The following is a 26,870-nucleotide window of genomic DNA, read 5'->3' as shown; positions in this document are numbered from 1 at the left end:
GACAGTATTAACAATTCAAAATGCTGCTCAGAACCAAGATACCATTACTGCACATGACCGTGTTGTTGCAAATAGTGAAGTAATGAAATATATAAATAATAAGTGATGAAATAAAATGACTGTCAGAGAGATAATTTAAACAGTTTGATGACCACATGCAGGAATGAGTTCCTGTAGAGCTCTGTGGTGCAGCGATATGAAATGAGTCTCTGACTGAACGTGCTTCTGTGGGCGTCCAGCATATTTTGAAGAGGATGTGCAGAATTGTTCAGCATGGATTTGATCCTACATTCTGCAGTCAGAGAGTCCAGCTCCTCTCCAACAACGTATTATTTGATGTAAAAAAAAAACAAAAACAAAAAAACAACGGAGCACATAATTTCTAAGTGAATTTAAAGAAAAATTGCTCAATAAAACATATTTCTGGTTCTTTTAATGTCATTCTGTTGAAATATTCTTATTAAAAGCCACTAAAGTGCTGGGTTTATTTTTTATTTTTTTCCTTTTTCTTTCTTGATGGGGATAAAAAAAAGGCTGAAACTGCTGGATTGTAATTTGTAATTATGAGATTTTTACTTTGGTCACCAGAGATCTTTGTACTGGATTTGTGTGTGATCACAGCAAGAGGCACATTGTATATATATATATATTTTTTTTTTTCTGTTGTGTTCTGTTGTGTTCTTTTGGTTCCAATTAAAATAATAAAACACAAAACAAAAAAACAGTAAAGCTGGTGTTTGTTATGATAGTACATGAGTTGGTTCTGTATTAGGAGCCATTGCAGAGGGTGCAAAGAGGCCGATGCAGCTCTGGAGATGCAGGTTGCAGATCTGTGGACTAGATGGAAAACTAGAGTAACTCCAGAAATTGGAGAGGGATCCGCAATGATGCATATTGTGAAGGGGTCTTGATGCATCCTGAATAAAAACACAGGAGTAGGAGCTTTATTGGAAAGAAAACAAGAAAAGAAAAGCTTTTCTTAGCAGCAGATGAATGAATTAAATTATATATCCAATCTTTATAGAACTATTTTAAGAAGAGATCAGCTGTAATTTTCAAAATGTAGTCTAAAATCTGCATAATCTGTGCGTGGTGGCCTAGTGGTTAGATAATTAAAGAAGGTCATTAGAGGGTGATTAAAACAAGAAGGTAATTAGAAGGTATTTAAAACAAGAGAGCTAGTCTCTAAAACAGAAATGGTTACGGCTTGATGCTCACATGTTTGTTAGCTCTCAGATTTCAGTCAGAATTCTGAGATTAAAGTCTCAGAGATTAAAGAGATTAAAGTCAGAATTCTAAGTTTAAAGTCTCAGCAATTAAAGAGATTAAAGTCAGAATTTCTGTGATTAAAGTCTCAGAGATTAAAGACATTAAAGTCAGAATTCTGAGATTAAAGTCTCTGAGATTAATGACATTAAAATCAGAATTCTGAGATTAAAGTCAGAATTCTGTGATTAAAGTCTCAGAGATTAAAGTCAGAATTCTGAGATTAAAGCCAGAATTCTGAGATTAAAGTCAGAATTCTGAGATGAAAGTCTCAGAGATTAAAGTCAGAATTCTGAGATGAAAGTCTCAGAGATTAAAGTCAGAATTCTGAGATTAAAATCAGAATTCTGTGATGAAAGTCTCAGAGATTAAAGATATTAAAGTCAGAATTCTGAGATTAAAGTCGGGATTCTGTGATTAGAGTCTCAGAGATTAAAGACATTAAAGTCAGAATTCTGAGATGAAAGTCTCAGAGATTAAAGTCAGAATTCTGAGATTAAAATCAGAATTCTGAGATGAAAGTCTCAGAGATTAAAGATATTAAAGTCAGAATTCTGAGATTAAAGTCGGGATTCTGTGATTAGAGTCTCAGAGATTAAAGACATTAAAGTCAGAATTCTGAGATGAAAGTCTCAGAGATTAAAGTCAGAATTCTGAGATTAAAATCAGAATTCTGAGATGAAAGTCTCAGAGATTAAAGATATTAAAGTCAGAATTCTGAGATTAAAGTCGGGATTCTGTGATTAGAGTCTCAGAGATTAAAGACATTAAAGTCAGAATTCTGAGATTGAAGCCAGAATTCTGAGATGAAAGTCTCAGAGATAAAGTCAGAGTTCTAAGATTAAAGTCTCAGAGATTAAAGACATTAAAGCCAGAATTCTGAGATTGAAGCCAGAGATGAAAGTCTCAGAGATTAAAGAGATTAAAGTCAGAATTCTGAGATTAAAGTCAGAATTATGAGATTAAAGTCGGGATTCTGTGATTAAAGTCTCAGAGATTAAAGATATTAAAGTCAGAATTCTGAGATGAAAGTCTCAGAGATTAAAGACATTAAAGTCAGAATTCTGAGATTAAAGTCAGATTTAAGTCTGACTTTTTTCCCCATATTATACTAAAACAATATTACTACTATATATATACTATATATACTAAAACAAAAATCCATAAACTTTTTTTTCGTTTTCAGTGGCCCTAATCATCCCAGCCAGCTCTTTATGCCCCAAATTTCCTAAATCCGCCTCTGTTTTAGACTGATAACTTTATTTCTTCTGGATAAAAACCCTACAACCTACAGCTAAGCTCTTAATTTATTTACTTAATCAGTTCTTTCAGTCATTTTTAGCATGACTTATAAACTTCCACATATATAATATTTCCCAGACTGTTGCCAGTAATGAATCGTTTCTAACTGCAGTGTCCAGAGTAATGGTGGCCATGCTGAGGTGGTTCAGATGAAGAAGTTGTGAATTAAAGCCTCACTGCTGGCAGTTGTAACCGGACTCCTGGACGTGACGTTCGCGGACATGATTGGTGGCGGAGTCCTCTATATATCCGCCAGGCTTCACTCCCACCTTCTCGCCAGTGGAATTTCAGTTCCTGCACCTTCAGGGCAGACGAACACATCAAATAAGTGAGTATCGCCTCGTTCTGTCCAGTATCAGCCTCTATATTCCTGCCATCGGTGACTTTAGCCCATAAAGGCGCCGCCATGCGGGTGTTTTATCCCCGCTGTGGATGAGCGCCTTATGTTCCAGGATGTTGTGGCCTGACTCCGTGTCATCTCAGCCTGCTCAGCTGTGTGCCTACGTGGACTTTAGCTCGCTGTGGAGGCTAACGCTAGCTCGCTAGCTAGGCTATAGTTGGACTTGTACTTTTAGTGAGTGCGCTAATGTTGGGCAAACCACATTAAAATGACACGACCACAGTCTGAATATGCGGGGCTGATTGTTGGAAGGATTTCCCGCTTTGAATCGGCCTTTACTCTGATGTCACTAACTATAAAAGCGATAGACGTAAGTTCAGTTTCTCTAAGTGAGAGTACGGCATGCTAACCGAAGGCTACCTGTTAGCAGGAGGGCTACGTGTCACGCGCCGTAGTTGAAGTTTTTAGCAAGTTTCCTACCAAGCTAATGATAATGGTTGTCCTTGAGGCTCTCTCACTTCTATCCAAATGCTTGTTTATTTAACGTTATCTCGCCTGATGATGTAACATTTTGTCAGGCTGACTTTATCTGTTAGCCGATGTGACTTAGCATTAGCTGTAGTTTAAAGTATCGTTGGCAGCTGTCAGCTAGTTAACATGATATCCTGTTAGCTGCTGCCTTAAGTCTGTAAGCTGGGATTTACACTATAACGTTAGAAAGGATGGCAGGCGGTAGAAAATATAATTATTGCAAGAACACGGTGGCTTATAAGCAGGTTATTAACAATATGATCAATTGTTTAAAATTTAATAGCTGTTAAGCATTTATTATTGGTTTTAATTAACTTTATTTAAACTAGGTAAGTACAAGTAAGGCAGAAGCAACAGTATAAAATCTGTGGAAGGCAAAGTAGAGGCAGATTTCAAAATGGAAAAAATATAAGGAAACATCGATAAGGAACTAAAAACATAAGAATAAATGATAATAATTAATTAAGGGGATTCATGTTGGGATCAGGGGTGGATTTAGGAAATGTGGGGCCCTAGGCAAAGACAGACAGGGGGCCCTCTGAATTGAGAAGACAACACATAAAACAGCCCCATTCTCCAGATAGAGAAATGTTAATAGAATAGACATCCATTATCTGTTCTAGGTTGTGTCCCTCTCTTCTTGTCCCTTTTCTTCTTGTTTTCCTCTCTATGTTTTGTACTCAGCTGACTTTTCATGCTGTCTCTAAAGGAATGAAAGATTTTTTCCAAGCACTAAGCTCACTTAGCTGATTGCTCCTTCCTGTGTTTCCAAAAAGGCCAAAGTAAATAACCCAGTCCTTCTTTTCACTGTAGACAAGCCATGATCTGCTTATCTGTTCTCCATTTTTCATTTGGATGAAATAATAGCTGCATGAATCATGACAGCAGACAAGATAGAGGAGAGCAGGAGGCGGGGTTACCAATCTACTCGCTCTGGAGAGCAGAGTTCGCTGCTTTTAGATGTTGTCTCCAAAGTCTCCAGTAGCAGAAAACAGTTGCTAGATTTGGCGCTAGGAGCTTTTTTGAAATGTGAGACACACTTTATATTATAAGTGTTCTGAAGGTGTTTCAGCGAAAGGATTTTTATCAAAAACATAATTAATGTTTACAAATAAGGAATGTTTTATTAACCGTACATGTAAAAGGGTTTCATTCGTGCCCCCAGGAACTTCGAGCCCTAGGCAACTGCCATGTATTACCTAATGGTGAATACCCCCCTGGATAGGATTGATGTACATCTGTGGGCATTCCCATTAGTATTTCAGTCAGATATTCAAATGATTTAATAATATATTAGTGGTAATGGCTGTACTATACTGATAATGCACAAATTCTAGCTTCATTCTCAAAGGAGCTATACCTGAAAATAAGTGATTATATATCAGAGGTGTAACTGAAAGAGATGAATCAAAAATTATTTATAAGCTGGAAACTGTATTTTCCCTGGATCCTGTCTGAAGGGGGGGTTAGGTTAGTTATGGTGTGAACAACCTTATGCGGTTTTATATTTGGATCAATCGTGTAATAAAACCTTAAGTGGAGACCGAAGATTTGGCTGTGAGTAGCGTAAAATTATTTGACTGCAGATTTTGCAGAGGACCAGTTAAGGATGTGCTGCCTTAATCGGTTGTGTTTTAATCTTTTTGTATTTTTAATGCTTAACACTGAATTAAATTAACATAATGAATGGATTCAATGTCTTATTAAACCATAAGACTGCATACAAATTTAGTTCTGGGAATTTTTTAGTGGGATTTCATAGGTTTAAACTGATAAACGGCAACATTTTGGGGTTATTCTGTATCTGAACGTGGGAGGACAGCCACTAATTGAAACAGAAGTGGATCCTGACCCACATCTGGTAATATGCCTGATTATAAGCCATGCGTTGGCTGTGTAAGATCAAACATTTCCATTTCCTGATGTTTAAAAGGTAAAAAGCTTCACAATCCTGCTCGTGCCAATTTCTGATTGCACTAGTCGCTCAGATGGTTTGTCTTATGTAAATTAGCAAAGCTAGAGGGGCTGCATGTTGAAGGACCGTAAACTTGTGAAACTTTTCCCTGGATAAGGTCTGTTGCACATTAAAATCGCAGCACGCTGCGTCTCAGCCAGTTCTTGTTTTTTATGTTGTGCAGTAGCTCAGCACATTGCCGCTCTGCACGGCGTCCCCAAGTTAAAATGGTTTAAACTGTAGCAAAATGAATAGCCCCCGGACGCCTTATTGGTCTGATCAGAATAAATCCTGCACCTCGAAACCAGAAGACAACTTGTCCATGCATTAACAATGCTCCAACTGAAAAACCTATCCCTTATTAAATGATTTTTATAGAATATCTTCTACTGTAATGCCACACTGTCTCATGAGGGATCATTGTGTTTATGGAGGTGATAATCGTCCATGCTGCTCCGCAGCGACTAATGACCTGAAAGGCTTCAGTGACAATTTTGGTTCGCTGCTTTTTCATCAAGTTGTAGGCCGATGGGAATGTTTTCTTTTGGAGTATTTATTTCCACCCCTTCTCTTTTCTTTTTAAACAGGAAAAAAAGCTGGCAGGCTGACGGGAACTTGCAATTTTACAGGACGGATTATCTGGTAACTGACCATTTAGCTGGTAAGTTAGCACGCACACAGCAAACAGCCATTTATCCACAACAAATGTATCATGATGCTTTGCTAAAGGATCATATCTGATGGATTACGATGGAGTATTAGGACCAGGCTAGAGATCTTTTTTATTTTGAGAATGAATTTGTAAAGTTACGAGAAGGAAGCGATCCTACAACAACCCGTTTCAGAAAGAAAGTTTGGAGCTCCGCCCAGCAGATGGCGGCTGACCAGCTCCACCAAACAGCATCCAGAGTCACTTTGACCTCCTGCCCAGTTGGATGCTGCTGCTAAAAGATTTCCTGATTTGTCAAACCGATGCTAAAGTATAATTTCCCATGATGCTCCACATTCCTCATTTTAGGGAGGAAAGGGATTCTTGGAAGAGTTGTCATAAAATACAACTTTATTCTTGTAATTTAAGACTTTTATTCTTGTAATTTTAAGACTTTTATTCTTGTAATTTTAAGACTTTTATTCTTGTAATTTTAAGACTTTTATTCTTGTAATTTTAAGACTTTTATTCTTGTAATTTTAAGACTTTTATTCTTGTAATTTTAAGACGTTTATTCTTGTAATTTTAAGACGTTTGTTCTTGTAATTTTAAGACGTTTGTTCTTGTAATTTTAAGACGTTTATTCTCGAAAAAAAGAATCTTTCTCCTAATACTCCATTATAGATGGATAGATCCCTGTTATAAATCTGTTGTTTTTTTTTACCTCTTAAGCTTGATCCCTCCTATAGTTTCTCTGTTTTTACATTTATTTAGCTTTTTTTTTATGCTAAAGTTTTCCTGTATGACAATTATTAGTGAGGTTCCCTGACCAGGAAGTACCTGGATGGCCTGTTTTAAGCCTTTTATACGCGCTTGAGGACAGGAGCGATACCAGCATGTTTCTTCCCATGTTCACAGCTATGAACCAGAAGACGATGGTTAAACCTTTAGAGTTCCTTCATAGTCCCAACACCCCCAGGCTGAGCTACTAGGCTGTTCCTAAGTAAGCCGCAGGTGTTTATTGAACCTCTCCATGCACGGCATTACCTTGTAGTAACTAGACAGGCTTTGACAGGTTATTGGTTAACGTCAGGATGGAAGAATTCGTCTCATTTAAGTAAAGCACGCAGTTGAGTGAAAATTGACCCAAACCCTGTTCACATATTTCCTTTTGTTGGCTTCATTTTTCTCCTTTTTAAAAAAAGAAAACGCAGAAGCTAGATATTTGCCTGCCTAGATCAGGTTTCACCATAGATGAAGTTTAATCCAGCCTGAAATGGGGCCCTGTATTCATTTGTTCCCACTGTAATCAAGGTTTTATTAGTGGAGCTTAATCAGAGCCTCAAATGAATGAAATTTGAAAATACTGGGTTATGGTGCGTTTTATTTTATCCCCCCCCCTTCATCTTGGACGTGAACATTTGGCTCAAAGATCTAAGGCCTGGCTTGCTCATGGGTATTGACTTTAATCTCTTGCATTGTGGACAGAGAGGGGGGGGGTCACTGAGGGAAATCCTCTTAACCTTCACCCACCTATCATTCTTGGAAATGGCGCACTGTGCTTTCAGTTAGTTCTTCTCATCAGTGTTTGATCTCCTTATTTAGCGTCTTTCTTTCTTTTTTTTTGTATCAACACTACTTTGAGGTCACTTATGTAATAAAGGTGATCCTGATCTCTGGAACATGACTTGTCTCTGATAACAGTAGATTAGATTAAGCATGTCCCTATGGAAGCATGTGACTGAAGGTTTTTATGTTCTTCAAGTTAAAGTCGTAGGGAAATCGGATTTAAATTTCAAATCATTCTGGCTTAACATGTATATAAATGTTCTCTTTATCAGACCATATTGTCCTAAAATTTAGAAAATTTCTATTTAAAAAAAATCCTGTCCTAAAATCTGTTTTTTTTTTTTTTTCCGTTATCTTCTGCAGGCCAGTTAGTTCTACGTCAGCCTGAACACCTAAATTCAGCCAATCATATATCAACGATCATCTGTCAATCAAATGTTTTCAGTCATAGCATCTTGATTCATGTGTCGCAGCTAATATACGCAACGGTTGAAATCAGAATCCTTTCCTTTCCCATTGAGTTGCGTCCCAGTGTTCACGGGGATGGACGTCTGTGTCTTCGGCAGGCGTAGAGCTAACAGAACTGGCAGCGTTGCGAGGCAAGGGCTCAAACATGTACGGCTGGAAGCCTTCTACACCAAACCAAGCTTCTGCCGCCCTGGCGTCCTCTTCCACAACATCTTCGTCCCCGCTTTCCTCCTCTAAATAAAAAATGGATGACGGAGGAGACTCATCCACGACCTCCGACACTAAACTCTCCTCCTCTTGCATGTTTCCGCTGTCCATAGCGTTCCTTGACAGCGTCGTTTCTAAGTCACCAATTTAGTGCTACTTGGTCCCAATGGAATTTCCCATTGGGAACCTGCTAGCACTGAGTTGCTTCAAAGATGGAGGGACATCACAGACACCATTACGTCATTTTAATGTTTTTAGATGCTCTAAATCTGTGATGTTATTTGGTCTTCGGCGGTTTTACAGGCCTTTTCTAAACTTGGTAATGTTCTAAACTTTATCACTTTTTGTTTTAAAATTCTCAGCAGGTAAAGATCAGTGCTAATAGTTTGGAGATGCTATGTAAATGCCTTTAAATTTTGGACAGTATTTCCACTTTTTATGTGTAATTTTATTTTTTCATTCCGCATTTTTTTTATTAATGCCCAAAAGAGCCCTTATTTTTCATTTTATTTAGTATTGAATGTTTTTGCTTTGTTTCCTGTTTTGTTGCTGGAATCTTGATAAGGGTCTAATATCGACACCCAAAGACATCATGGAATTATTAGTGAATATTAGTGAAAAGCTTTGAGATGGTTAAAATTAAATTAGAAACCAAAAGTTTGAATGAATATATCAGTGCAATTTATTGTTTTTGAAGGTAATTTAAACATATCTGGATATATGGTGTATCGCGATATAAAGCCCAAATATATTGTGAGGTTAGATTTTCTTCATATTGCCCAGCCCTAAGCCATTGGTGTAAATACTTTGTCAGAATTCAGACAAAAAGGGATTTTCCGTACATGACTAATATGTTTTATGTTAGCAAGTCAAATCACATTAAACACTTTTCCAACTAATAAAAATGTGAAATAAGTGTCCAGTTTGAAGCCATTGCTTTGCGTGTTATTCACCCTGTGGTTGTTTCTCCTCAGTGGAACGCTCGGACTCTGTGTTTGACGTGGGATCCTAACCATGAGCTCAGTCGCTGTACTTACGCAGGAAAGCTTCATTGAGCACCGCAGTGGGCTTTTGCCAGAGCAGAGTGGTGGTGAGTCCATCATTTCTGCTTGTTTATTTTTAGTAAGCAGAGAAATTTCATCTGACTTTTTTTTTTTTCCTTTAGCTGCTGGAGGCCCCAGTGGTGAAGATGAGGAAGACCTTCCTACCTACAAGGATGCCTTCCCACCTCTTCCTGAGAAAGCGGCCACACCTGAGGGGACGCAGGAAACCGCCAACGCGTGGACATCAAAGATTCGCCCTCTGAAGTCCTCCATTATCACCCAGGTATACCAGCACCGCTGCTATTATACAACCAACACTCCTGATGCTGTATTTCAGAGTTATTGGACTGACTTAATGTCCATTTATCAGTTTATAATTTCCGTTGATCGCTGTTACAGATTAAATTAATCTACAGTCAATAAATCCTGTTGACTGTTTTCTTAAAGGAAAAGTACGGTCAGCAAGGAATAAAAAAACAAACAAAAAAAACCCTGAAAAAAATCATTTTCATCCAGGTGTGGCCATTTTTGTCCAAATAGTAACCCCTCCCTCCTGCCATCTTCCAGCAGTGACGTCACGGTGCGGTAAGCCTAGCGCCATTCTCCCCGCTTTACAAGCTAAATCAATGGGAACTACTAGACACATCTGCAATCAACAACAACTATTGAAGATTTCCAGAGGACTTCACCATTGAAATTCACCAGAGCTATAGTGAAACTGACAATGCCCACGTGCGTGGCAGCTGGATGCTGGAATATATTAGGGATGGAACGGTTTATGAAAACCGTCCGAACCGTTCGGTTCGGTTCGCGTGTGTTGCGTTCGGTTCATGCGCTGCTCCTTTTTCTCATAGGCGAAGCGTTTACACTGCAGAGCAGAAGGTGGCAGTACTGCGACCAAAGCCAACCACCAGTAGTAAACAAGAAGAAGAAGAAGAAGCGAAGCAGCGTGTGGATAAAAGTGCAACAGTGTGCAAATATTGTGCAACACGTTTTATGCTAACAGCAACATGTCAGGCTAACAATCAACATATACCGAACCGAAAACTGTGACCACGAAACCATGAACCGAACCGAACCGTGGATTTTGTGAACTGTTCCACCCCTAGAATACATCGGGTAAAAGTGGGAAAAAAAAAAACGTTATTCCACCTTTCTGATTCCTGATCATCCACGGACGGGTTGGTCGTTGGATCGCCAACTTGAAGAGGGAGGATTTGCCATCGAACTTCTGGCCAGAGAAAAAACCCGTAATATGTAGCCAACATTTGGAAGAAGAATGTTTTCAAGATGACTTGGATAATAGCGCGTTGTGACAAACACCAGATACAGCACTGGGACTTGAAGAAGCAATAACTATTCAGTCTATTGCTGAGTTTTTTAATGTCAGTGGGGTTTCTGCTTCACGCAGCTGAATCTCCTCCTATTTGATGATGCGGTCCAGGGTGTAAACACTGCAGAGCGGTGAACTACCTGCTGGAGTAAATCACCGCGCTCGACGTGCACGCACCATAACGGGAGGCAGGCGCAAGATAACATAAGTAAACTTAACATTTATTGGAGGAGGCCAAAAAAAGAGTCAACAGTAAGCAGCAGTGAACCATAGTGAAATAAATTAAACTATAATCTTTTAATCACAAATATACAGCTTTTGAACTGTAATAAAATAAACTTTTTATTTTACTGTTTAAAAAAATTTGTGGTGAAAGTTAATTTTATTCTTTCCCGAAAAATGTTTGAAACCTCTCCAAGTTATTATTTATCTGATTGTGAAACCCTCTCAGGGAACCACCGGTCTAACCTTTGATTTGACAATTAATTTCCTTCCTTAATGAAGGTTGTGAAAGCTTGTTTCTCCTCGGCCTATTTGTGAGGCTAAATATTTAGATCGTGCTTTTTCTTGGCCTAGTTGAAGTGAGTTTAGAGAAATCTTGTACCCGCCTCTATGCTGTAATGTTTACGGTAGGAATGACGGAAAGCAGCTACCTCCTTACTCTAGACAAAGGTGAAATATAGAGACATGCTTAAGGATTCCTTATGCTGTGAACAGAAGACGTTGTTGTGAAATGTTTATCTGGCCACTAAAAGATGTATTAACCTATCAGGGAATGTCATTGATGAACTGCTGTTTTCCTCCAAATTTTTTTGTGTGCGAAAGTTCTTTATTCAGGGGTGGGATGGTTCCAAGGGAGAGTGTGTTGGGATTTATACAATATAAATGTGTGTGCTGGGCTTGCCCCAGTCAGAGCTTTATCTCTCTAAGGATGTAAAATAAATTTTAACCTTTTTGTCCATAACTTCACAGGCTGCACCTGTTTCGCTGTGGGCATCGTTCCACAATCGGTGCACAATCAGCAAAAACTCTAAATCTGATCCTCCTCCTTATATGATCCAGGTTTTCCATGTGCCGCTGGAGGAGCGCAAGTACAAGGACATCAACCAGTTTGGAGAAGGAGACCAGGCCAAGGTCTGTGTGGACATCATGCACAAGACTGGAGCCCACCTGGAGCTCTCCTTGGCTAAAGACCAGGGCCTCTCCATCATGGTTTCTGGGAAGCTGGAGGCCGTGATGAAGGCCCGTAAGGAGATCGTGTCCCGACTGCAGACTCAGGTATGCAGCTTTTTCATTTGTCGTTCAACACGCGTTGCTTTGGAGAAGGATGATAAAATAATTTTATTTTTCTCCCCTTAACCCCAACAGGCTTCAGCTACTGTCGCCATCCCCAAGGAACACCATCGTTTTGTCATCGGCAAAAACGGGGAGAAGCTTCAGGAGCTTGAACTCAAGACCGCCACCAAAATCCAGATCCCACGACCCGACGACCTCAGCAACCAGATCAAGATCTCTGGGACGAAGGAGGGTCTCGAAAAGGCAAAGCATGAGATCCTGTTGATCTCTGCCGAGCAGGTAATGTTCAACACCCTGAAGCATGACACCTGGAAACCTCTGCAGGTGGAGGATTTCATTTCTCCATGAACTGGTCTTTGTTTAAAGGACAAGCGTGCTGTGGAGAGGGTGAACATCGATAAGGTCTACCATCCCTTTATCACCGGGGCCTACAACAAGGTAGTGGCAGAGATGACGCAGGAAACAGGCGCTCGTATCAACGTCCCCCCTCCCAGCGTGAATAAGACCGAGATCGTCATCACTGGGGAGAAGGAGCAGGTGGCCCTTGCTGTGGCTTTGATCAAGAAGATTTACGAGGAGAAGGTATGTGGATGAGGGGGGGGGAAATGTTTCACACATTGTGTTTCTCTGCTTCTGTCTCCTTGAACCCCAGTGGGCCTCAGCAGATGGCCGCTCACACTGAGCCTGGTTCTGCTGGAGGTTTCTTCCTGTTCAAAGGGAGTTTTTCCTCTCCACTGTCGCTACAAGCATGCTTAGTGTGAGGGATTGCTGAAGAGTCAATGAGTCGATGCAATCAGCTGGTTTTCAAAGTGCCTTGAGATGACATGATGTGAGTTGGAGCTATAGAAATAAAATGAATTGATTTAAAATTGTCTCCTGCAGAGGAAGAACACGACCACGATAGCGGTGGAGGTGAAGAAGTCGCAGCACAAGTACGTAGTCGGCCCCAAGGGAAACACCCTGCAGGAGATCCTGGATAAAACTGGAGTCTCGGTTGAGATCCCACCTTCTGACAACAGCTCAGAAACAGTCATCCTTCGTGGGGAGCCTGACCGCCTGGGGCAGGCCCTCACTGAAGTTTACGCCAAGGTCAGGCTGCTTTCAAAGGAAGGGGGTAGAGGAGGGGAATTTATGGAAAATTAACAATCTGTTTTTAACTGCAGGCAAACAGTTACACTGTTTCCTCGGTGTCGGCTCCTTCTTGGCTTCATCGTTTCATTATTGGCAAAAAGGGACAGAACTTGGCTAAGATCACCCAACAGATGCCCAAGGTGAGAGCCGTCTGAGTGGGAAATCAAAGCTCTGTGTTCTTGGTCTTAACGTTACTGATCTTTTTATTTAGGTGCACATTGAGTTCACTGAGGGCGAAGATAAAATCACCTTGGAAGGACCAACCAAAGACGTGCAAATGGTGCAGGGTCAGATTGAAGCCATTGTTACGGACTTGGTGAGGACTGACTTTGTTTGCTGGTAGCAGCAGAGGTTAGGTTTTCTACAGATGATATAAAATGAAATCTTTCAGTTCCCTCCGTACTCATAAGTCTGCAATCTAAAAATGCTCTCAGGTGAGCTCTAAAGATAAAAACCCAAACATTTTCTGCAAAGCCGTCCGTGGCTCCCAGGAAAACTGTCTTAAAATGGTTGTTTGCTGAAGTTACACCAACATGTAGCTTTTATTGAGACTGGATCTGTTGATCTACTGTGACTCTATGAATATCTACACTAGTAGCTCTGGTTACATTTCAGAGATTTGGACTAACCACCTACAGATGGTTCAGGTTTCTGTACTTTGATTGATTTTTCTCAAGATCTTTCACTTTTATTCAGCACATTTAAACACAAATATCTGCACTTTCTGCTCCTTAATTCCTCAAAACTGTCTTTGAAGAAAAAAAAAAAAGAATATTTTCATTTTAAAAGTTAAAATAAAAAAAAAATCTCATTTAATAGGACAAGAAATTCTGTTAAAGATATTTAAGTATAGGTATCTATCTTTTTTGTGTAGTGTCCACTATGCAATCAATTAAAGCTAATAATACAGAATTTAATTATAGTTGGTAATATGCAATTAAATGTTTTTTGTTTTTACTCTTAAAAAAGTTAATATAATTTCATGATTAAATAAATTATTTCATATTCTTGAGCTGAAGCTCACCATGAGTTTAACTGTCACACATCTATCAAAGGTAAGGAGGCGGGGCCAAACTAACCTCAGAAACTCTGACGTCTGATTGGCTGTTTTTCACTGAGAAATTTGGTGGACGTTCTCCAGGTTTTCTTTTACTCTTTAAGTCAATATTTTCTCTGAAAAAGGCCAAAATGACTTCATTAATTTCTTCCGATCTATTTGCACATTGGAGGAGCGACTCTAGCGTCTGTATGTCTAGTTTGATCTTATGTATATCTAATAATTTACGATGGAACAGACAGCCAGACTCAATGTTGGCCCCGCCCACTAACAGCAGCTCACCTTCTCTTATTAACCTACCGAACTACAAGTATAGAGGCTGGAATTACTCACCAGTGTGCTGCATATAAATAAAAACACTTTGTAGAAAATGGTTTACATTTCCAGGAAGAAGTGATCTTTCTCAGTGAAAAGCAGCCAATCAGATGTCAGGGTTTCTATGGAAGCATCCCTAGTCCCGCCTCCTTTATTTTGATGGATGTGTGACGGTTTAAATTCAGTCATGGTGTGCTTTAGCGCACAAACATGAAATCTATTAAATCATAACAGAATTGAATTCACTATTTTTAGAAAAATATATATATTTGAGGTTCATGATATGTTCTATATTTTCAGTTTTAATAGATTAATTATACATTTATCCAATTATTTGTGCTGCGGCACCCTATATTTTTTGCTCTTTGCTGGACTGAAGTCAAAAATGGCTATTTGGATTGTAACGATTGCAGAGGCCTAGATTAGACCAACCAGTGAATATGGAGTATAAAATGATCCAATCAGAAATATTCTTTGCCTTTCTAACAGGTAAGTCGAATGGACTATGCGGAGATCTCTGTGGATCCTAAATTCCATCGTCACCTGATTGGAAAAGGCGGCGTCAACAGTAAGCCTGTTCCATCAAATCCTGAAGCTACATGAGCCGTGAGCTTTTCTTTAAACTGAAAACATCGTTTTCGATTTTCACTCTTAGTCAACCGCATCAAAGAGCTGCACAAGGTGACTGTCCGCATCCCTCCTGACAACGAGAAGAGCAACCTGATCCGTATAGAGGGGGATCCCCAGGGTGTCCAGGAAGCCAAGAAGGAGCTGCTAGAGCTGGCGTCACGCATGGTTGGTAGACGGACGCTGTGTGGTCTAACTACAGAACCACGTGTCGCTAAAGAACTTGTTGGGTTTGCAGGAGAACGAGCGTACAAAGGACCTGATCATCGAACAGCGTTTTCATAGAGCCATCATTGGCCAAAAAGGGGAGAAGATAAAGGAAGTGCGGGATAAATTTCCAGAGGTCAGTCCGAACCGCTTTTATCAGTTTGCTAACGGTCATCTCTGTAGAAAATGTCTCTAAACGAGTCGGTTTCTTCCAGGTCATTATCAACTTCCCTGACCCAGCACAGAAGAGTGACATCGTTCAACTCAGAGGGCCGCGGAACGAGGTTGAGAAATGCTCCAAGTTCATGGGCAAGATGGTGGCTGAAATGGTGAGCTTTCCATTCCGAGCGCCACAGCAGTGCAGCTATTGTGTTCAGCTTCTGGTTTGATGGCTTTTTCCCCATCTGCCGTAGGTGGAGAACAGCTACTCTCTCTCCGTCCCCATCTTCAAGCAGTTTCACAGGAACATCATTGGAAAAGGAGGGTCCAACATCAAGAAGGTGCTGGATGTCACTAACGCAACAGCTCGGTCTGTGAGAGCAGCTTTTTGATCAGTGTTGGTCGTTTCTGCCGTAGATTCGAGAGGAAACCAACACCAAAATCGACCTGCCTGCAGAAAACAGCAACTCTGAGATGATCGTCATCACTGGGAAGAAGGCGAACTGCGAAGCTGCAAAGAACCGCATTCTGGCGATTCAGAAAGAGCTGGTAAACATGGAGGACTGCTGCCATCACGCCGTCTTAAAAAAAAAACTCCAGTTTGATCATCCCCTCTCTGCTTGCAGGCCAACATCACAGAGATGGATGTGTCCATCCCCTCAAAGCTGCACAACTCCCTGATTGGTTCAAAGGGCCGTCTGGTGCGCTCCATCATGGAGGAGTGTGACGGCGTGCACATCCACTTTCCTTCTGAGGGATCAGGGATAGATAAAGTCACCATCCGGGGGCCTGTGGAGGAGGTGGAGAAAGCAAAGCAGCAGCTGCTTGCTTTGGCAGAGGAAAAGGTTTGTATAGATGGGGAGGGGGACTGGTGGTCAGTCGGTTATAGAGGGACAGATTAGTATTTAGTTAATTCAATTCACTTTATTTCTGTAGCGCCAATTCACAACATGTGTCGTCTGTAGGCACTTTCCAGTTCACCAGATCATCCAGTCAACGTTTTTTAAGAAAAACCGACTGATTGCATCGACTCATTGACTCAAAGGCAATCCCTGTTTGTAGCGACAGTGGAGAGGAAAAACTCCCTTTGAACAGGAAGAAACCTCCAGCAGAACCAGGCTCAGTGTGAGCGGCCATCTGCTGAGGCCCACTGGGGTTCAAGGAGACAGAAGCAGACATAGAAAAAGAAGCATAGATACAAAAGGCAACTGTCAACCAGCTCCACAGGCGGCCCCGTCCAGGAAACACACAGCCAGGCAGACGAGCTCCGAGCCAGCTCCCATGTCAGAGGATGAAGAGAGCACATCCAGTTAGTCACAGTCAGAGAAACAGGACTACACTGGAAAACAGGCCAAGCTCCAGCATCTAGAAACAAAGGTGTTGATGGCAGCAGCACAGCTGATATTTCTCTCCAGGATGGAGTCACAGCCAAACAGGAACAGACCAGATGAAGCTACTATGAGAAAAAGCAGAGAGAGCAGAACGTTAGAGATTGAACTAACAGATTCTGCAGAGTGGGAGAATAGAGATAGAATGATGAAAAAGGGGTCCCTATGTCCTCCAGCAGTCTAAGCCTATAGCAGCAGAACTATAGAGATAGCTGAGGATAACCTGAGCCACTCTAACTAGAAGCTTTATCATGCCTCACGGACTAAAAGTCCAACTAGGAAAGATTGAATCTGTAATTTTCATCATGCATCACATTGTATGGTCATTTGAAATGATGATGGAAATTAATTATTTGATTAAAAACAAATGTTCAGCTTGATACTTTGTAGCACAACCTTTGTTATGCTGTACCAAAGTTTATCTTAGAATCTAGTTTATCTTTCAATTAAATTTTTTTGTTATAACTGGTCTTTTTACAGCAAATAAAGAGTTTCACTGTCGAGCTGCACGCAAAGCCAGAATACCACAAGTTTCTGATTGGAAAAGGGGGCGGAAACATCCGCAAGGTGCGTGACAGCACCGGAGCCAGAATCATCTTCCCCACCTCTGAGGACAAAGACCAAGAAGTCATCACTGTGGTCGGCACAGAGGAGGCGGTGCGGACGGCCCAGAAGGAGCTGGAGGAGCTGATCAAGGGTTTGGTAAGTCCAGGAGATTTAAACGTTTCTAAATTTAGCAGCTTTGTTTTTTTGTTCTTTTTAGGGTTTTCATGAACGGCTTTAAATCAGAAACTACAATCAGTTCAAAGCTGTAATTTAGCTCTGAATCTATAGAGATGTAAATCATTGCAGAAGCAAAATTTCAACTAACTCAACCCATAGATGACGTATACGGAGACGTCTCATTGGACGCTGGCCGACTTGTCTAGAGGGCAGCCATCTTGGATCAGACCTCAGTTCAGACAGCTGCTCTGAAAATGCAATCAAACTCCATGTTTGATTCTTAAAAAAATCATCCTGTTAAAGTCTGTTAAACCCACCTGCTCTGTTCTTTACTTATCGGGGTGGTTTAGAAAAATAAATACAAATAAAAGCTGCTTTATTGTTAAAAAAAAAAAGCAAAACCTCCCACTCGTTTGTATTTTATATATTTTTCTTTTTTTTAACTGGGGCAAACGTCAACATTTGAAGAAAAGCTTTAGTCTCAGCAGTGATGATCTCAGTGAAAACAAAATGAATCGCTTCAAACATCCCATAATGCCACAGGACGGCTCCTGTCGGAGGTGATGCGCCGGCGCTCTCTGGTTTCATTTAAAGGCCGCGCTCGGCTCTTCTACTGTAACTGACCATCTGCTGCTTTGAGCGACAGGCTTTCTTCACCTTCTGCTAGGGCTGGGTATTGTTCAAAAATTTTCGGTGCCGGTACCAATACCTTCACTTCGATACCGGTTCCTGAACGATACTTTTTTCGATACCAGTTTCATAATATCAATTCGAAGAAAATTACACAACATAAAAAAGTACAAATCTTGAGTTTTATTTTAAGCTCTGATTTTTCCATTAACATTTCTCCTCTTACATAAAAAAAAAAATTCAGTGTCTAATATTCACTGTTACATTGTGAGGACCTTTTTACTTAGCAGTTTTCCTTTAGAAAAATTACCATGTCTGACAAACAAGCCCGTTAAATGGGATTCCTACTGACAGCGCACCGCTGGTATGGGGGGGTCTGAGCGGCTCCCACAGAAATATTGGAAGGCAGGATGAACTGACTGCACTGATGAAGTTCTCAGGTGGATTTTCCCACTTAAAAACATATTAGAACTACTTTATTCCCACTGATCACAGCAAATATAGCTGCAAGGCGAATAAAGGATAGAGTAGCTCCGCCCAACGCGCGTCAGAGCCACTTTTCGACCGCGCAGCCAGAGCAGCAAAGCTGCTTCAGCCGCGCGTCAGAAGCTGGTACAAGCAGCAAAAAGGAAGCGGCAGACGTGATTTTGCAGCTCCTGCTGCGTCCAGTGTGAAAGCAGCATGATTCACTCCGCTCTGGCTTTGCTCCGCCCACGGGCTGCTGAGAGCGCCGGCTGCGGTCCGCTCTTCTTGCAGTCAAACACCGAGCAACTTTCTGCTCTTAAATTGTTTCCGTGCACGATGTATTGCATTGCGCACTATTGGCGTCAGTCTTAAAGGAATAGTACACCCAAAACATGATAAGCCTTCATTTTCTACTCACCCCCATGCTGAACAACACTCTGGAGTACTTTTTTGATATCTCAAATGCATCTGGAGATCTGGGAGGCTTCTTGCTGTCTGCTGACATTCAAATAATGGAGGTCTATGGCGCCCGAGGCAGAAAGGTCCATAAAAGTCCACAAAAAACGTGTCAATATTCCTCCATACTGGTCGTCCAATGTATTCCAAGTGTCCTGAGTGGGTAGCGTCCAGAACTACTCGAAACGAAGTCATTTAGAATGTTTTTTGAGCATAAACAGTAGTGTATAGGATTTCCTGAAAGCGCGCACATGCGCGTTCACGACGCTACGGAAGCCGGCAAACCAAACCAGATGAAAGTGCGCATTCAGCGTCTGCTCTGCCGATAATGCAAGCGTAGAAGAAGAAATGTGCTGTTTACCTGTGCAAAGAAAGAAACAACGAAAGAAAAATGTCTGAGGACTTCAGTGTTGAGGAAGAGCATGAGTTCTTTGCCGAGCTGAATGCGCTGGTTTGGTCAGTCTTTTGGGTTAAAATGGTAACCGTATCTTTGTGGTTTCAGGACAACGTGGTGGAGGACACGATGAGTGTGGACCCAAAGCATCATCGCTACTTTGTGGCGCGCCGGGGTCAGGTCCTCAGGGACCTGGCTGATGAGTACGGAGGGGTCATGGTGAGCTTCCCTCGTACCGGCTCTCAGAGCGAGAAGGTCACCCTCAAAGGAGCCAAAGAATGTGTGGAAGCAGCCAAGAAGCGCATGCTGGAGATAGTCGAGGACTTGGTCAGTAATGACTTGCTGTCTTTATTTGGTTTAGTTTTTACCCGATTTTTAATCTAAATCTATTTTTCTCCAGGATGCCCAGGTGACTGTTGAGTGCGTCATCCCTCAGAAGTTCCACCGTTCTATCATGGGTCCCAAGGGATCAAGGATCCAGCAGATCACCAGAGATCATAACGTGCAGATAAAGTTTCCAGAACGTGAGGATCCACAAGGTAAAAGCTGCGTCACGTACTTCCTCATTAATGTTCGTCCAAAGAGGGAGGAGGCGATTTGCTCTGTCGTTCCCAGCCTTCATTATTTGTTTCTTTAGCAGCGCCTCCTGCTGAAGCTCCTGTCCAGGAGAACGGAGAAGCTGACGGCGAAGCGAAGGAACCGGTCGACCCCAATGCTCCCAAAAAGTGTGATGTGATTTTGATTTCTGGACGCAAAGAGCGCTGCGAGTCGGCTGTGGAGGCGCTAAAGGTCAGAGCAGACGCCTAAAGACTGCCTTGGTATTTATTCCTCCCATCTAAATGAGTTCCGTCTGTAGGCCCTGGTTCCCGTCACCATCGAGGTGGAAGTGCCTTTTGAGCTTCATCGATACATCATTGGACAGAAAGGAAGTGGAATCCGTAAAATGATGGATGAATTTGAGGTGTGCTGTCTTATAAAATTGGTGTTAAAATATTAGATTTTTTAGGGATGTTTTTTTTCTCATGAGCTCAAAATATTTTCAGGTGAACATTCAAGTGCCTCCTCCTGACCAGCAGTGTGATAAAATAGCCATCACCGGCTTGGCCTCTCACCTTGACCGCGCCAAAGAGGGCCTCCTGGAGCGAGTCAAGGAGCTGCAGGCTGAGCAGGAGGATCGGGTTGGTTTTAAACTTTGTTTTTATTAGGAGAATAAAGTGGGTGGAGTGGGAGAATAAAGTTGTATTTTATTACAACTCTTCCAAGAAGCCCTGTCCTCCCTAAAATGAGGAATGTGGAGCATCATGTGAAGTTCTACTTTAGCATCAGTTTGACAAATCAGCAAATCTTTTAGCAGCAGCATCAAACTGGGCAGGATGTCAAAGTGAACTCTGGTTGCTGATTGGTGGAGCTGGTCTGCCGTCATTTGATAGGCGGAGCTTCTTTATTTTTACATTTTATTCTCAGAAAATTATGATTTTATTCTTGAAGTAAAATAAAAGAATCTCTATCCTGGCCCTAATACTCTATCGTGGCTTCTTTATGGTCAAAAATTCATTCAGGTTGTCTGAAACTGAAATTTCGATTACAATGTAAATTGTAGTTGACAATAAAGAAGTTTCGATTGAAAGGTGTCATTCTCAAAGGAACTTAATTACATTTAAACGGGGGAGGAAAATGTGCTGGATGAACTTAACGAGCCGTTTTCCCCCTCAACCTCCAACAGGCACTCAAGAGCTTCAAGCTGACCATCACTGTGGACCCAAAGCATCACCCAAAAATCATCGGGCGCAAAGGCGCCGTCATTACAAACATCCGCACTATGCATGATGTCAACATCCAGTTCCCAGAGAAGAATGATGAAAACCAGGTAAGTTAGGCCACATCAGGTCCATTCACAGCTCCAACACTTTTCCTAATGAGTGGAGGAAGGGAGGCGAGTCTGTTGCTTTACTTCTGAAAGCAGAAAATATGTTCCAGAAATGATAAAAAAAAAGCACTCGAGGCATTTTACTCTTTTGTTTATATATATTTTACATTTTTTCTTTTTTTAACAGATTTTATATATGTATATTTTAAGTGATTTGAATTTATTTAATTGTAGTTTTTCAAAGAATTTATTCCCAGAATTTATTTTTTCTTTTCAAATATCTTTTTTTCTTTTTCTTTTTTTTTTTTTTTTTTTCGGGTGATTATTTTCTTAAATTGCGTTTCACAGATTAGATTCTTTTCCCTTCAAGTCAAACACAAATGCTTCATTTTCACGCACAGATTGACCAATAAAAATGTTGCTAACGTCCAGCAGACCTCAGAGGAAAGCCCGCCCCTTTAATTAAAGACAATGTGATCTATAGAACGCAATTTTTAAAACTCAATAAGACTTAAAGTCGTAGGGAAATCATATTTAAATGTCAAATCATTCTGGCTTAAACATGTATATAAATGTACTCTTTATCAGACCATATTGTCCCAAAAGTTAGAAAATTTCTATTTAAAAATAAATCCTGTCTTAAAATCTGGATTTTTTTTCCGTTATCTTCTGCAGGCCAGTTAGTTCTACGTCAGCCTGAACACCTAAATTCGGCCAATCATATATCAACGGTCATCTGTCAATCAAATGTTTTCGGTCATAGCATCTTGATTCATATGTCGCAGCTAATATACGCAACGGTTGAAATCAGAATCCTTTCCTTTCCCATTGAGTTGCGTCCCAGTGTTCACGGGGATGGACGTCTGTGTCTTCGGCAGGCGTAGAGCTAACAGAACTGGCAGCGTTGCGAGGCAAGGGCTCAAACATGTACGGCTGGAAGCCTTCTACACCAAACCAAGCTTCTGCCGCCCTGGCGTCCTCTTCCACAACATCTTCGTCCCCGCTTTCCTCCTCTAAATAAAAAATGGATGACGGAGGAGACTCATCCACGACCTCCGACACTAAACTCTCCTCCTCTTGCATGTTTCCGCTGTCCATAGCGTTCCTTGACAGCGTCGTTTCTAAGTCACCAATTTAGTGCTACTTGGTCCCAATGGAATTTCCCATTGGGAACCTGCTAGCACTAAGATGCTAACTGGTTAGCAAGATGCTTCCCACAAACCGGCCGCAACCAAACTTGCTTGTGAACCTTCCGCCATAACAATCCCGCCCCCTTTAATTTCCAATCACATTCACTTTCGGAAATAAAACTGTTGGAACAGCCGCTTCCCTACGACTTTAACGGAGAAAAAAACAAAACAAAAACAAAACAGAAATTTGGTTTAAATGAAAGTGTAAAATATGTTTAAAGAACATTTGAAAAATTTTTAAAAGTTTTATCTGAAAAATTTAGGGAAGAAAATGTGAAAAAAACCGAGAAAAAGATTCTCATAACTTAGAATTTTTTTAAAATTAAATGTTTTGTTTGCCACCATAATGGAAGGTAATTCACTCCATATGTAAGAATTCCCCCCCCCCCCCCCCTTTTCAGGATCAGATCACCATTACAGGGTATGAGCAAAATGCCATCGCTGCACGAGATGCCATCCAAAATATTGTGGGAGAGCTGGAAGAGATGATCACTGAGGAAATCACCCTGGACAGCAGGGTTCATGCTCGCATTATTGGAGCTCGGGGAAAAGGCATCCGCAAGATCATGGATGAGTTTAAGGTGAGTGTGCGGTGCCAAGTCTGGATCTACTCTAAACCTAGAGGAAATAAAAACTCTAAACTATTCCTGGAGAACTGAACTTTTGAAACGTCGATTCTGTGCTGAACCCTAGAAAATAAGGTTTTGTGATCAGGAAAGTCATACTTTATCAGGTCAGCTAGTATTAAATATCCGTACCATTTGGAGAAACAGAATGTGGTTCTAATGTTACGCCGGCAGCAGGAACGGCTGATCCTTCATGTGGGTAGCTATGTTGAAACTTATCCAACAAATGTTTCAGTCTCCTCTTATCCACATTTTTTAAAAGGAAAAAAAACACATTTTAAAATGTAATGGCGATGCGGATAATGCTGGGGAGATCCGGGGCGGGGGAGGAAGTCTTCCACCTTATTAAACAAATATTAAAACTGTTTATTCTTGGACTTTTCTAGTTTAGTTTTTAAATTAATCCTGTATTTCTCTGCACTAGTGCCCTGCACTGCTACGGGACCCAACCCAAAGCAGTGCGGGACAAATATTGAAAGCTCATAGTGGCTGAGGGCGGGAGGAAGAGCGCACAGTGCGGGCGCGGGCTGGAGCGCTGATGAGCGGCAGTCCGGCGAACCCAAAACGCGTTTTAAAATGTAAAATAAAGTCATAAATTATCAGTCTAGGTCTATCATATATATATATATATATATATATATATATATATATATCTATATCTATCACAATGTGCTGCATATTGCAGCTTGTGCCACCTAACGCGCATCATGCTCTATGCGGTGAAGACTCGGCCAGTAATGTGCTCAGCTAAGCACAGCGTGTTTAATTCCTCAAACTAATGACAGGAATTGCCTTGAGCAGTAGGTGAACGTCGTAATTATGTGGGAATTGCAGGCGGGACAAACTATTACAGGTGCGGGGGGGGGGGGGGGGGGGGGGCGCAGGACTGGAAAATCTGCGATGCACAGGCCTCTACTCTGCACCACTCTTTAAGAGGGATGTCCTGATAACTTTCATTTACAGCACTGATATTGGAGCTTTGAGTATTTACTGATATTGACCTGATAAAGCGTCTTTATAAATCAGTCGAGCTCTTATTGCTGAAACAGACACGCTGAAATTATATTTAAAAAATAATTTAAAACAATATATTAAAAGTACTTGTACTTCTGAAATCATTTTTTCCTCCACCGCCTGCGCGGTTCATCTGCCGTATGGATTTTTTAAGTTTTCTTTCTGTGAGAATAACCTTAAAGGTTCTCTCTCTCCAAACCTTCTTCCTGCTGCTCCTTATTTTTACTCTGCAGATTATAAAGCACTGGATTTTCTTTTCTTAAGCTTAGAGCGTCCTCTTGTGGCCGTAGACGGTAATATTTACTGGCTGTTCATGTCAGTTTGGTGGGATTAACTTTTAAAAAAAAGGTTTATATATTTTGCTACAGAAATCCCACCTTTTATTGAAATGGCTGCACTATGATGACTGGATTATAATTCTTTTGTTTTCTGTCAATCTTTTTAGATTGATCTCAGGTTTCCACAGAGCGGAGCTGCAGACCCGAACATTGTGGCGGTGATCGGTCGCCCTGAACATGTGGATGAAGCCATAGATCATCTCCTGAACCTGGAAGAGGAATATGTAAGCTCCTCCCTGCATGTTCTCAGTCACTCATGATGGCAAACCAAATGTCTGACATTTCTACATCATCAGTTGTCAGACGTTGTGGAAAATGAGGCGAAGATGGCGTACATGAGGCCACCGGGCGGCAGCGTCGCTGCTGTGGACGAGCAGCGCGGTCAGTCCAAAGGTTTCGTGGTGAGGGAGGCCCCCTGGGCCAGCAACAGCGAGAAGGTGAGTCTCTACCTGGATCGCTGCTTCTAGAACATCCCACGCTTTGGTTTTCATAACCATTCTTCTTCCTTTAGGCCCCGGACATGAGCAGCTCTGAGGATTTCCCAAGCTTTGGAGCCCCAGTCCAGGCCAAGGCTTCCCCCTGGGGGCCCAAACGCTTTTAAAGCCGTTTCTGCTGCCGATCAAAATAATAATGTAACAAATCTTCCCCGTCTGCATCCCCCTCCTTACCCTCTAGACCTGGACTGCCCGCTGACCCTCCAGAAAATCGTCCTCCATCATGATCTACCCTTTAGGGTCACCAGTCCAAACAGAAAGAGCTTTCAGATCCTGTAATTCATTGAGCTTCGTATCTGCGTCACTCGCCTTCGCCTCGCCGTTCCGTCTAAAAAAACAAAGACTGAAGTTTTAAATGTTTAGACCAGACAAATCATCATGGTTTGAAACTGTTATACCAAATAGTGGTGACCAGACATCACTACGTTTTACGTGAGCTGCCCTGATCTTAGTTGCCTTTGCAGGAATGAGGGTGGGGGGGCTTGAATCGGTGCTGTTCAGGCTCATCAGATGAAGGTTTCCACCCTCTTCCTGCTTCATCCATGTAGCTGAGTGGAATCACCTAATTTTTTTTCTAGTCTTCTGTTCCCAAGCAAACTATAGTGGTTGTCTAACCGTGTCCTTCCATGTGCTCGTACCTGTGCTGCTGTGCAGATGATCAAACTTTAGCTCCCACCTTTGTAGCCTTATGAATGGGTGAGCTTTGATGGGAGGGGTGGGTGGGGGTGGGGGGTTTTAGGAGTGGGGGTTTGCTTTCAGCCACTGCAGAATGGCACCAACTCAAACTGCCAGATGCTTGGAGATCATGCCACACTTTAAAACTTTGTACAACACTAGGCTAGAGCTCCGGCGCATCAAACCTCACACTAACCGCTAACTAGACTCGTTGCATTTCAAAGTGAAATCACTCTAGGAAAGAAAGAAAGAGGACCACCATGTGCCAACTTCCTTACACGTCCTGTTGATTCGCCCTCTGTAGTGGGTCAGTGTCCAGTCCCTTTGTCTTCCCGTTGCTATGCAGAATCCTCTGTTCAGTAGCAATGATCCCTTTTATTTTCTTTTAATTTTTCTTTTTTTTTTTTTTTTTTTTATTTGAGCCTTACAACTAGAAAGATACAAACCAGGTAGAGATGAGTTGCTTTCTGTAGACGACTGCAAAATGTTTCTCCGTTCTGTTAAAACATCGGAACCATTTTCTGCCCAGTTGTGTCGTTTGACTTGGAGTGTTAAGTGTTAACCTCTAGCATCTGCCTACCCTGGTTTATATCCTCCTAGTATCGAACGAAAGATTATGCAAATATGATGAAGTGAACGGTTATGGGCGACACTGGAAAAAAATGTCCAAAAGCCAATAAAAAAAATTGAAAACATTGCTTGAATATCTGGAGTCATTTTTGGGGAAAATGATCTATTTATGGAAGTTTTTCTTTTTTGCAGTAATGTTTTTATCACTTTTCATTGATTAGGTCTAATATTAGGGTTTGTTTTTATGGATGGACAAAGATGTGAAATAAAAATTTATTTCTTATTTATTTCTTTGTCAATAAATCTGGATAAAAGTTTCCAATATTTAGTTTGGTCAGGGTTAGTTGACTTATTTAATAAAATCTAGAGTGTTTTGAACTTTAAGGAGTTTTGGTATCAAATATACATTCCAGAGGAACAAAGAATATTGTAAAAGTTTATTTTGGTCCCTCGGTTTATAAAAATAAAAATTGACATCTGCAGGTAGATCTACAAAATATGAGAAGTTTAATATTAGAAACTCATTGGGTAATTCTAAAAGATGGCTTCTAGACAAGCTGTACCAATGAAGCTGTGTTTTCCATGG

The 26,870-nt window shown here is 41.2% G+C and overlaps 1 protein-coding gene across 2 annotated transcripts; it reads left to right on the top strand.

Annotated features, from left to right (window-relative positions):
- Positions 1-2,746: 2,746 nt before the first annotated feature.
- On the top strand, positions 2,747-26,409 carry hdlbpa (high density lipoprotein binding protein a). 2 transcript variants are annotated; one of them, XM_038306877.1, is made up of 28 exons: positions 2,747-2,896; positions 5,981-6,054; positions 9,261-9,376; positions 9,452-9,612; positions 11,725-11,940; positions 12,031-12,237; positions 12,325-12,540; positions 12,841-13,047; positions 13,122-13,229; positions 13,301-13,405; positions 14,951-15,029; positions 15,117-15,256; positions 15,327-15,431; positions 15,511-15,624; positions 15,709-15,795; positions 15,872-16,003; positions 16,081-16,299; positions 17,323-17,544; positions 19,619-19,837; positions 19,911-20,049; positions 20,151-20,299; positions 20,367-20,471; positions 20,554-20,688; positions 21,234-21,377; positions 22,969-23,148; positions 24,653-24,769; positions 24,842-24,982; positions 25,057-26,409. In XM_038306877.1, the coding sequence occupies exons 3-28, from the start codon at positions 9,301-9,303 to the stop codon at positions 25,144-25,146; spliced, it is 3,813 nt and encodes a 1,270-aa protein (XP_038162805.1). In that variant the 5' UTR covers positions 2,747-2,896; positions 5,981-6,054; positions 9,261-9,300; the 3' UTR covers positions 25,147-26,409. The 2 variants fall into 2 exon arrangements, with proteins under 2 accessions (XP_038162805.1, XP_038162803.1); XM_038306875.1 differs by having other exon boundaries at positions 20,148-20,299.
- Positions 26,410-26,870: the final 461 nt, after the last annotated feature.

This window comes from Cyprinodon tularosa, unplaced genomic scaffold (assembly GCF_016077235.1).
Source record: "Cyprinodon tularosa strain WSP-4 unplaced genomic scaffold, ASM1607723v1 ctg596, whole genome shotgun sequence".
NCBI classification, from domain to species: Eukaryota; Metazoa; Chordata; class Actinopteri; order Cyprinodontiformes; family Cyprinodontidae; genus Cyprinodon; species Cyprinodon tularosa.
Note: the sequence above shows the minus strand (reverse complement) of the source record. Positions and strands in the feature narration are given on the sequence as shown.

Excerpts from the sequence above, each read along its gene's own strand:
- hdlbpa (XM_038306875.1), top strand. The coding sequence starts at position 9,301 with ATGAGCTCAGTCGCTGTACTTACGCAGGAAAGCTTCATTGAGCACCGC. Across the intron at positions 13,406-14,950 it reads AAGCCATTGTTACGGACTTG|GTAAGTCGAATGGACTATGC; the intron begins GTGAGGACTGAC and ends CCTTTCTAACAG. Across the intron at positions 16,004-16,080 it reads TGGCGATTCAGAAAGAGCTG|GCCAACATCACAGAGATGGA; the intron begins GTAAACATGGAG and ends CTCTGCTTGCAG.